The sequence below is a fragment of the Aphelocoma coerulescens genome, chromosome 1 (genome assembly GCF_041296385.1).
Source record: "Aphelocoma coerulescens isolate FSJ_1873_10779 chromosome 1, UR_Acoe_1.0, whole genome shotgun sequence".
NCBI classification, from domain to species: domain Eukaryota; kingdom Metazoa; phylum Chordata; class Aves; order Passeriformes; family Corvidae; genus Aphelocoma; species Aphelocoma coerulescens.
The window spans coordinates 92,384,744-92,396,680 of NC_091013.1; the positions used below are offsets into that span (position 1 = coordinate 92,384,744).

At 43.3% G+C, this 11,937-nt stretch overlaps 1 protein-coding gene across 2 annotated transcripts in view; it reads left to right on the forward strand.

Moving 5' to 3' along the window:
- TEAD4 (TEA domain transcription factor 4) overlaps positions 1-11,707 on the forward strand; it is a 36,997-nt gene extending 25,290 nt beyond the window's left edge. The window contains exons 9-12 of one of the 2 annotated variants that reach the window (XR_011151397.1): positions 7,093-7,233; positions 8,661-8,813; positions 10,736-10,935; positions 11,472-11,561. Coding sequence is in view for 1 of the 2 variants with exons in the window: in XM_069017694.1 (XP_068873795.1) it covers positions 7,093-7,233; positions 8,661-8,813; positions 11,472-11,585 (408 nt within the window). In the remaining variant the exon portion in view is untranslated. Of the gene's footprint in view, positions 1-7,092; positions 7,234-8,660; positions 8,814-10,735; positions 10,936-11,471 lie in introns of both variants that reach the window. The other variant, XM_069017694.1, reaches the window with a different exon arrangement.
- The last annotated feature ends 230 nt before the right edge of the window (positions 11,708-11,937 follow it).

Sequence of the window (11,937 nt, forward strand, 5' to 3'; positions counted from 1 at the left end):
AAATCAGCCTGGCAAAAGCCTACTCACTCAATTTGGATTTTTGTGATTTAGCTGAAATTTGAAAACACGGTGCCATTGTGCTTCAAGGTACAAACAAAATAGCTTTGGTGATCTATATTATCATAAGTATTATGAAATTAAAAATAACAGTAGCTAAAAGCAGTTGTACACTAGATGGCTGAGGGAATGTGTAATGGGATTTGGAGCATTTCACCTTGAGTTTACCATGTAATTCAACCTCAGGTCAGAGTGAGATGATGAGAAATGAGCTTTTGTATCTCGTTCTCTTCATACAAACTGGCGCTAGAAAGCCTCCTGACTGTGCTTTCAGAAGGAAGAGTTAAGTGCCTTGAGATGCAACTTCCCAGCTGTCCCAAGCCTAGCCTTTCCAGAAACTGAGGTGGAGAATGCTGGCCGGGAGTCTGCTGCTCAAGTGCCTGTGCCTAGAGTGTTGCTTGCTGGTGATTTTTGGGGACACGTAATTTTACTACCTGCAGTCTCCGTGCTACTGAGCTGGGCCCTTCATGGGATTAGCTCCTGGCAATGTACAACAAAGCTTGCCTGGGGTGCTCAAAACAAAAGGTGGAAGATTAGCTCGGTTCTGGCTTGGAGAGACAACAGCACCTTGCTGAGAAGTGTATCCTTTGACAGGGCACCCTTTGAACGGTAGCAATTGCCTTTTGTGCTTTGGAGGTTTCAAGAACCAAAAGGAAGAGCTTAGAGGGAGATGTTACATAGAGAGAATAAAACACTTTGAACTCCTTGACTTGAAGAGAGAGAAATCATAATGAAAATGTGATCTGGTGCAACTGTGATTTTATTTATCAAAATTGACAAAATTGTGCTTTTCTGCTTTTGTGGTTCGGTTTGGCAATTGTGATAATTTGGCTTTTAATATCAGAAGTATAAATGTGGCCTATGCACCATGTCAGACCAACCTCTGTCAGGGTTTTGAAAGACTTAGATGGTGGCATGTCATCAAGTTGGGCTCTTTCTGTTCCCACATAAAGTATCTTGTGTTCAGAGGATATCAACTCACTGGAATTTGGCTTGATTTTTAAGAGATGTGACATAGGATTTGGAACATCTTTACTCCAGTGTGTACATGATTTTGTGGGGCTCTGCAACTCTATACTTACAAGGACAGAAATATTTCTGGGCTTGGTTTAATATTGTGACGTTCTGTTTCTTTTTTTGGTACCCTTGCCTTGTTGGATTTAACATCAGGTTTTATTGGTAGCAGCATTACAGGTTGTCACTTAGAAAGAGGCAAAGTTTACAGGTCAAGTCATTTGTTAACTGGAAGCTTCTAAGACTGACAAGAAGCAAATAAATAAACAAACGTTTTTCACAGATAATACAATATGATTAACACCAAAAAAGGAAGAAAACCAGATTTCAGCAGAAATTTTTATATCCCTCTGCATTTTTATGCTTTTGTAGCGGTATGTGCTAGGGTGCTTTTTCATTTTGCTGCCTGATAGCTCTGGACAGTTATACAAATATACTGTTGATGTTCAAAGATATATTGGATAAAGCAATTACTACACTGTTGAATTTATAGCATCATTTTAGGATAAAATGGTGAGTAGAATTAAATACTTGAAGGGATGTTTTGAGACATGAAGATATGATTGATTTTTCAGAGGTTCTGAATTGAAATTGTGGTTGCAGGTGACAAAGACTTTAAAAAAAACAAGGCATGAATAAGCTGGAGTTGGATATATGCTGTCTTAGGCTTGAAGAACCCGAGGCATGAACCTGCCATTGCTACAGTAAGCGTTGAATATACCAGATGATCTGTTGTGCACCAGAAGCCTAATTCTAAACACCAGACCTGGGGTTTCTTGACATCAGTGTCAGCATTGAGGATCTAGTATGACTGAGATAGAGATGTCCACATTTGTTCAAAGGTGCTTTAAATTGCTTATACATATATATGTAGCTAAGAGTTAAAAGTTGATGAGTTTGAAACATAAGCAGTGTTGCAGTGTTTGCAATTCTTCCTTGATTTTGGCATTGGGAATTTGGTACAATGAACTGATTTTTGGACTTGGGTTGGCAAGTTGTGTATGACATCTGTGTGACATTTCTCTGTGCTCCAAGTGCATTCTAGCACACGACAATGAATGTGAGACATCAGCCTCCCAACACATGGGCAGTGGCAGCCCTGCTCTTTTCCAGGCTAATATTATCTCTGCCACCTGTTCCTTGCTTCTCCCCGTGAGCTCCTCCTGTATGGATCGTTATTAATAGTTTGGGGAAGAGGCGTTCTCAGGGCTTTGCACATTAGTAGAATGGTGCACTTGCATCTTGGAGTTTTCAGAAGCTGTGAGACTTTGGATGGAAGACAGAAGGAAAATGACAAACCAGGAATCCAGGACAGGTAGTACTTTGCAGAGAGCAGCCATCTGTAGAGACATGAATCAGGGGAATTTCTTGGGAGCCCTGTCCTGCCTGTGAAGAATGTATGTAGTGATTTCTTCTTGGCGATAGGCAGTCAAATCACTGAGCATTTTCTTTCAGCTAAGTGAAATATACTTTTGTGGGAAAGCCCTGAAGGGGTGGGCTGGAAACTGCTGTTCCTGCACTTGGCTTCTCTCCTGTCACAAGCAAATGCAGTCAAAACAGCAGCAGTGCAAATTGCCCTGCAAGCACCCTGCCTTGCCCACTGGATGCCTTCAATCCCGACCTGGCAGAAACTGCCTGGAGAGCAAGGAATGGCAATTTGGTCCCTATGTCCAGTCTGTTCTTAGTACTCCTTATGAGGCAGCAAACAAGTGAGAAACAGAGAATTTTATGATTTTTGCACGTATTAATTTCATGTGCCATCACCAGCACCACCTACAGTTGCTGCCTTATGTAAGGGGACTCTGCCAGTGGTACTTCATTCACCAAAGTTGTTCCCTCAGTGTTCAACAGTATAGAGATTATTGACAGCAAAAAGCAGATTGAAAGACTGAATTGCTGAGGAATTTTCAAAGAATCTTTTTCAGAGATGGAAGGGAGAGAGGAGGATATTAACTTGTGGAGGGGTACTATGCTCTTCCTGGAACAAATCCCATCTCTTCTATCTAGAAATCTTGTCTTGTAGGTTACTAGACATTCTGCTTACTTCTCTGGAAAGGAGGGAATCTCAGATGTTTCCCCCAAAGCAGGTAGATTCACTCTTGCATGCAGTATGTGGATCACAGATATCTCAGTGATTGTAGTTTCAGCATGTTTGGAAGTCATCAGGCAAGCTATGGATGTCGTCTGTGCTGAGCTTGCACCAGGGAGTTGAACACATCCCAGACACATCAGATTGCTGCTATGCCAGAGTGTGCACAGGTTTTTGCATCTGGAACTTCTTGGACAGAAAGCAAGAGCCCTGACTTTGTCAGATAAAGTAGTATGGTCCAGTTGGTGGCTCATAACTTGGATTTAGCTTGTAATATGCCTCATTTATTTGATCTTCTACCTTGGTCTGTAAAAGACTGAGAACAGCTGTTTGAATGCTGGACACCACCCAACAGTCTGAATGCTGCTGCTGCCCCCGCAGTCCCACCCTGTTCTAGCAGTGGCAAGTAGGAGCAGCTCAGCCCCCTCAGTGTGGCTTTCCTAAATCCTGCCTATGTCTCCTTTGGTTGGGGTAAGGAATGTATTCAAAACTCGTCTCACTTGTCGCTGGACATACTAGGGCATTTGCCAAACAGGAGTTGAGGCACCTAGGTTCTAGTCACATCCAGTTACATATTAAACAACTCCATGGATTCCCAGACTATAAAGTGAAGATTAGCCCTCCTGCTCGATGGAGTTCTGGGAAGATGATTTTCCTTTGAATCATAGTCACTATTATTGCCTTGCTTCTTTTAAGGGTGGAATGTACTGGACACAGCAAGTCAGACCTGTCTCTGCTCACCCCAGGTGCTCGCTCCAGCCCTGGGTGTGCTTTGACACAATGTTTTCTTTAGAGAAGCAATGTAGTCCTGATGGTCTAGGTGTTGTGAGGAGCTCATAGGAATCTAGGCATGTACCATAGTGGTTTTAGGTGTTAAGCTAGGTGCAGTAACTCTTTTGGTCATTATGGTCTTGTCCTCATGCAATCCTGAGAAGTTTAACTGCATCCTTTCATGAATTACCCTAGTGTCCAGTTGACATTTAGAAGTTAATTTGGCTGTGGCAAATTGCAGTGTTCTTCCTCAATTTTCTGCCTTGTCTCCCTTCAGGAGGTAATCATCTCCACAGCAGGGAAAGCTAGGAGTTTGGAGTCCCACTGCTGAGTTGTTCCTTGGTCTTGTATTCATATATACCATTGCTACTTTCAGTTCACATGAGTAAACCAGGTTGCAAATAGTTCAAGAGCAGATATGTGTGTGCTAAATAACCTCTGGTATGGGGGCAGTGCCTTCCTTGAGAAGGTGGGAACCAGCAGCTGTAAATAAGTGAGTAAGCTGTAACTGTAAGGCCAGCACAGTCTGGGGTGCTCCAGCTCCATTCTCCTGCAAACGTGAACTGAAGCCCTCATCAAGCCCTGAAGTTGCTGAAATTCCATGTATGTATGTTTATGAGATCTGCAGAGGTGACAGGAGGTGGGTTCACAGCTCTTGGTGACTGATCACTCCATGTCTGACTGTCCTAGCCCATAATACGTGACAAGCTTTAGAATAAAAAGTGCAGTGTAAATGTGAGGGAGTTCCAACGTGATCCCACTGCTCCACTGCAACAAGGCTTCCAGGAACCTTGTACATAATGTCAGTGAATGACAATGACTCCTTAATTCAAACAGTATTACCATAGTTTTGCCATTAATTTTGATTAATTAGATGTTGACTGGCTGTGAAATTCTAGTCTGGCCTTCTGATGGGAGGCTTGTAAAATTGTGGGCACACCTAGAGTGGCTTCTTAGGGCTAGTTGAAGCTTTTCTCATGAAGTGGAACTAGCACCTTTCTGCTTTGCCTCATATTGACTGCATTTATTTTTTAATTTTACCAGTGAGTCTTTAGCAGAATGTAATCTTAACTTTACTAGTGAGACCCTGAAAATGGTTGCCTGGTTCTGCAGTGAGAGCATCTGCTATGTTTATGTAGCAGTGGCCTGACCAAGCCTCTGTAGCCTTGACCCTTTGTTCTTTTTGACTCAGTGGGACAATTTCTTTGGAAAAGCGGAATCAAGTCCATACATTGTGTTTATCACTCCCAAGGGTAACAGCTGAAAAATATTGTGAAGGACTCCTGGTCTAGTTCCTCTTCGGAGAAGGGAAGAAATTAATCTTTATTCAGACAGTTGGAGTGTGAGTGAAATAATAGAGTTAGTTGCATTGACATGGAAGTGAGTATTACAGTATTAAAGTACAGTATTACAATACAGTAATTCAATAAAAACCTAAACCAGAACAGAGTAACACTGCTACTATCTAATTCATGTACATTTGTGGTACAAAGAAAGTAGCTGCATAACTACAGTTATTGAATATCAAGGTCTTCAGCATGACCATAATAATTCACTAGAAGAAGCTGTCCTGCCTTCTGCTTTCCCTGTTGCTGCCCATCCTCCCAACACACGTTCTTTGTTTGAACACACACAAGTGTTTCTGAATCAGGCCAGGGAACCGATCCCACTGAGAACTAGCTGAGCAATTCCTCAGTGAGCCTTGTGATACAGAGATGTATCAGTATGTGTCAGTACAGCAGGAATGGGGAAGCACAAACTGCTCTGGAAGAGTGAGACTGATCTCTCTTGGGGTCAGGACCAGCCTGGCATCATCAAACTACAGCTCTGAGGTGCGGTTTCTCAAGAGACTCAAGCCAACCCCGAGTATGCATTGCTATGAAAACAGGCAATCTTTGTGCCCTCATCTTATGTGGTGGCACAAAGGCAGCAGCAAGCTCACGTGTCTACAGATGGGGAGAAAACTTTTGACTGGCACTTTCTAGACTGACCTAAACCTTTTGTGAAATTGCTCCTTAAGACTGCTAAGCTTAATAGTATTTATTATCTCATGGCAGAGAAGAGACAGGTATTTTGCATGGCAAAGAAAGAGGGGTATTCAATATTGTGGTGGTCCAGTTCCAAAGCTAGCACTGCTTGTCCTTAGTGCTGCTCTAGATCTCAAATAAAAACTCTTCACTGACACTGGTTAAGAAAACCCTGCTAGAATGGCATTTAATGCTTTCCTATTCACACTGTATCCACTGTAGCAGTAACACTCTTTCTTCAGTTTCCTCTTTCCCTTGGTTCAGCTGGAAGAATAAAATGCTCTGGAGTGGCCTATGGGAACCAATCCTTGCTTTTATGCTGAGGTAAATTAGCACCTGGGCTTGTGGAGCACAGAGAAGCTCTGCCCTGTCGGTTTTGAAGGGGAGGAAGCTGAGCTGGGACTTCCCACACTCCTGTAGTGTTTCCAGAGCTTAAGGGAACCGCCACTTGGTTCATAACTGTGGTTGGAATGACCCCTGGTGGAAGCTTCAGAGAGCCGGGATTTTTAGGAGTTAAGTCCCAACCGGAAGCTTTGGTTGGCCAGCCTTAGGCACTCACATTTGAAAACTGTGGCTGCTAATGGAGATGGGTTTGAATTCAGGTGTAACTGGGCTGGATCCATCGGTAACCTACATTCCTTATGTTGCATCCTGTCTATTTACAGTCTTTATATCATAGTACCAGAGCCTGATGTGTGTGTGTACTCACACGTTCCTTTTCCCTGCTGTCTGTTTTCCCTTACCAACTTTATTACTGTTGCTTTACCATTATTTTCCTTCCTTGGTGAGTCAGCCCAGTCTAGCCTGTCTGTTGCACTGCTCTGTCTCTGCAGTCAGCTCTCCACATGCTTTGTGAGTACCTCCAAGCTGTATCATATGGTTTTAATGTTAGGAGGATCTTCCACCAGATTTCCCCAATGTGTATGCAAATCCACACCACCATTTTTTGAAGTGGGAATGGGATTTTATTCAATACTCTTCAGATTTCTCTCGCTTGTTAAATGCACACTGGTCTACTTAAGGAGCTTGGGACACTCCAATACTTTACTATCTTGGCTACACAAGGTAATGGTGAGAAAATGCCACAACCATCTGTTGATAACCATCTAAATTTTTTTTCTCTTTTTTTGGCAGGCTGATTTGAATACCAATATTGAAGATGAATCCAGATCTTTCTATGGCGTTTCCAGCCAATACGAGAGCCCAGAAAACATGGTCATTACCTGTTCCACCAAAGTGTGTTCCTTTGGAAAGCAGGTGGTAGAGAAAGTAGAGGTAAGGAGCAGACACCTGGGTGCAAGGTTCTCTCTGGCTGCTGTTTGTCAATTCAAGTATTTGCATCCTGCCTTTGTATCTCAAGGCAAAATATATCTCATGCTTCTTGTCAGGGAGATGGATGCCATAGATTATTTCTGAGACATGCCAGGTGTGAGATCACTGAGCCTGCAACATGGCCTTGTCTCAGGACTTCACTGAAGATCTGGTAGTGTTCGCCGCTTTTCCCTTCTATCCCAGCTTCTGAGGAGATGTAAATACATAAGACTCTTAGCTCTGGTGATTCTCTGGGGCTTTTTGGGAAACAAAGGAAAGCTAGGAAACACAGACCCCTTGTTTTGTAGTCCAGAAAAGTGAAAACATATAAGCAACACCTCACTCTCATCAGTGTTTTTGAACAGATCATTTATAGACTATAGCCATTAATTGACTGTAATGATTTATAGTCTTACAGTTTTATTTGACCTAGAGCTTGTACACTGACAGCTTGAGCAACAAGGGAACTGCAAAATCATGTATATAACTGGCATTGAAGAAATTAGTTTTGATGCCACATTCAGCTGCTAAGAGAGCTGCTTTTGACATGCCTCCTGCTGCCCTGTTTCTCAAGGAGCCTTGAGATGCAGAACATCTATGTGCAGAACACCAGCTGTTCTTGTGTCAGCAGTCTGTTCAAGATGCATCCTTCCCCAAGACCCATCTCCAGTCACACAATAGGCATTCCTAAAGTCCAGTTAAGTATTTTCAGGTGGGACAGAGAGGCCAAAGGAAGGTGTCTTGGTGCACATGAAAGAAGACTGAGCTTCTGGGGTGAAAGGACATTACAGGCATTTAAGGGTCTGCTGTGAAATCATAGAATATGGCCTCAGTTTCTCTTCAAAGACAGATAAAACATACAGGAGCTAAGGTGTGAATGTGAACAAGAAAATCCCTCTGTGTATCATTGGCCAGACCCTCTCCTAAAGGGGAGCAGAGCTCTATGATCTCTAGCACAGGTACCAGAAGGCTTTAGTCTTTTTTAGCTGTAAAGCATCCTGAGCATACTATTACTATCATTACTTCCTGCTCTTGCTAAAACAGCAGTTATTATCTTTTTCAGTTTATTCACACCTAATATTTTTCCAGTAGGGATGCAGACTGTAGCGTAGGTGACAATTGGTCTGTTGCTCTTAGTTACCTTTCACAGTGCCTTGAGAGTTTGCTGCTCATAAGCTGGAACCCACTATTCTAAAGAAAAAACAAGAAATCAAACCAAAGAAATTGGAGGGTTCAAAGGGACTGACTTTGGTGCAAAGCACTGTGGTCACTGTTAATAAAATTATTTGAAAGTGCCAGTGTAATTTGCCTGTTCCGAGTCCCTTTCTGTGCTTAGTGTCACTGGTGTGACAGCGTAGCCCCACGTGCCCCTTCTGTGTTTTGCACTGCAGACAGAGTATGCGCGCTATGAAAACGGACACTACTCCTACCGCATCCACCGCTCCCCTCTCTGCGAATACATGATCAACTTCATCCACAAACTCAAGCACCTTCCCGAGAAGTACATGATGAACAGTGTGCTGGAGAACTTCACTATCTTACAGGTGGGAACTTCAACTGTTTTTGGTGCAACTTGGCAACAAGTAAGCACCATGCAGGAGTTCAGTGTTGAGAGTCAAAGCAGATTTCCTTTTTTAGCTCAGCATCTAATTGAACTTAGTGTCTTTCATGTGTATTGCACTTCAAGACCATTTATGGAGCTCTACAGATAGTAACTCATGCAGAAGAGCAGCAAAAGAATTTGAGAGACCTGGGCTAAGAGAGAGATAAAAAGAAAAATAAAGGGAGAGCTCAGGAGGCAGAGAGACCAAGGAAGGGGAATGATGAAAAAGTCAGTGAAGGAAATGCTCATTCCAGTATTTCACAAATGTTGAGGTCCTTTCTGTGCCCTGGCCCTTTTTTTGCAAGGTAAAAAAACCACGTTGAGTGGCTATAAAATTTTTCTGTGTGAAGAGTTCTTCGCTGACCAGATGGGGGGAGGGGGAGAAGTAGTGTCTTCAGAACCATCCTGGACCTGTAAAGAAAATGGAGACATGCAAAGGAAGGGGCATGTTGTGGGGAAGCTCTGTGACACCACCTGGATGACTGCAGCCTCTAGGTAGGTAAGGATTACAAGGCTATGGCAGTTAGATCTGCATTAGTGTTTTGTTATACTGGGAGCCTTTCCAGGCTCAGATGCAACCTAAACTTGGGAAGAGGGCAGACAGCTTAAAAGGTGGATTTTTCTAATGGACTGAATTCTGTGTTTGCCTCTGTAAGAGGTGTCAGAGATCCTCGCCCAGAGAACGTGAGGCTGGGTAAGTAGAAGAGGTGCTGGTGGCTGTATGAAAGAATGGAAATCAAAGGGCTTTTCATTCCATTCTCTGAGGATGTTGGATAACTGCAGGCAACTCATTTCACTGGTCTGTGGCTCAGATACATCAGCTGTAAAACACGGGGTTAATAATATACCTCACAGCGCATTAAGAAGTTAACTCTTCCATGTTTGTATTAAGGTCTTAAACATCTGGAAGAAATGAGGAGTATAAATGCTGAGAGTTGTTCTAGATGAGCAAAAGCATGAAAGGGACAGAGGCAGAGAGATGGAAGACCTGTGTGCTGTAATCCATACTGAGGAACACTGAAGCTGCCTTCTGCACGCTTCATTCCTCAGTCAGGCCAGCACTTCCTATAAATTCTATTAAAAAAAGCTGTCACATCATTTTACTTCCTCAGGGGCTTTATGGTTTGAGAAATCTCATGTCCTTCCCTTACCTTCTGTCACTGAAGGCATGTCCCATGTGGATGCTGGCACACACTGCCTTGCAGTCCTGTGCAAGATGAAGGTGCACCTGCTCCCTGAGCAGCAGCCTGAGCTCACTCCCCACCAGGGAGCTGAAAAATGCATAATTTAAGGCATTTTGGTAGCTCTCAGTCCCCACTACCAACTTTGAGGCAAGTCTAATATTTTTTTCTACACCCTTTTATGAGCTTAGATATCCCTAATCCCACAAGCATCATTTATCTTGCTTTGCACATTTCCTGGATCTAGCACTCCCAAGATTTCAGAGCCCATTTTTTCAGAAAAGGGCCTGGTGCCTTACCACACCTGGATGTGTGTAACTCACCACATCTTGCAGAAGAAAGGAGTCCAACTGCAAACCTGATCATGAAGTAAGAAAAGAAAGCAGAATAGACCAAAACCAGACTGCTAAAATTAATAAGCAAGTTTGAAAACAGCTATTTTCTTCCTGTTTTCACAAGAACAATTAGGCTGTGGTACAGTTTAAGACTCCAGCTGGGATGTTTTTCTTCTGCATCTGAGTTGGTGCTACTGCTGATAAAAATCTGTCTCCTCCAGCAGGAGAGAATTTTAGCTATGGCACAAACTCAGGTGACAAGAATGTGCAAAGTTGTGCAGTGACAGAGAGAGGGAAGCTGAGCTGGGAGTTCTGAGTGCAATATTTCTCTTGTCTCTGCCATGTAGTGCATGCTGCAGAAACTAGGACAACACTGCTCCTTCACCATGCTGCTGACAGAGTCACGTTGTAGAGAAGCTAAGGGTCCTGAGGGGCTGTAGGAAAATATGGGACAAAAGGAGCTTCTATAAGAATGCATGAGTGTAGCAGCCATCCTTCCCCCAACACCTACAGTGCATGGAATGGGAGGTGTAATGGAGTCAAATCTGTAAGTCTCCTGTAAAAGAAGTTATGCTCTCTAATCTTCGCATTCTGTGTCTACCATTGACAAGCAGGAGCAGATGAAGGGAAACAATTCACTGTGGCTGTGATATATCAATATATGTGTGAACAGGAGTGGGTGTGCCACAGGAGGGGGCCTCTTATACCCAACAAACAGAGCAAAAAGAGCTTTTATGGGTGAAACACTTTCCCTCTACTGAAATCTGCAACACCGGGGTGGGAAGTAGAGGACCTGGTGGACCTGCGTCCACTGATGTGGTTACTGCTTGGTCACAGTGGACTTTTCCTCACAGTGGACTCTGCTCACCTCCCTGTCTCTTTATTGCATTTTAGTTCTGAGGCTGCAAAAGTGCTTTGGTGTGTGGGCACAGACTGGGGCTTGTGGTGGTCAAGCTGTGTATCAATCCTGCACTTCTCTGTTCTTTGTCTATTATCAACTTTCTGCTTTAAGTTAAATGTGTTGGAATATGTAAGCAGAGAAGTAGCAGTTGCCATTTCAGCTTCTTCTCCTTTTCTGTCTAGGTTGTGACAAACAGGGACACACAGGAGACCTTGCTGTGCATAGCATATGTTTTTGAAGTATCAACTAGTGACCATGGTGCCCAACATCACATCTACCGGCTGGTGAAGGACTAGAGACTCTCTGCCCTGAGATGTCCATGGAATGCATGTCTAAGAAAAAAGTCTGTGCTTGAACAACCCCTGCCCCCCATACCAAACTGAAAAATAAACTGCAGATATTGTGTATTTTCAGAAAAGTACCTCTGAGCTGGTTTGTGATTGATAGAGTGAAGTTTCTATCTCCAGTTTTGTGCAAATGGGAAAAAGACTTGGAGTCAAGGAAACAGGCAAATGACTGCTTAAGGGTCTCACCAGAATCAGCATCCTGTGAAAAGCATTTCCCACAGTGCACACCCCAGTGTGATCACACACACAAAAGGAGTGTATGCACCTGAGCATACAGGTAGGCCAGTGGCAATGGCAGCAG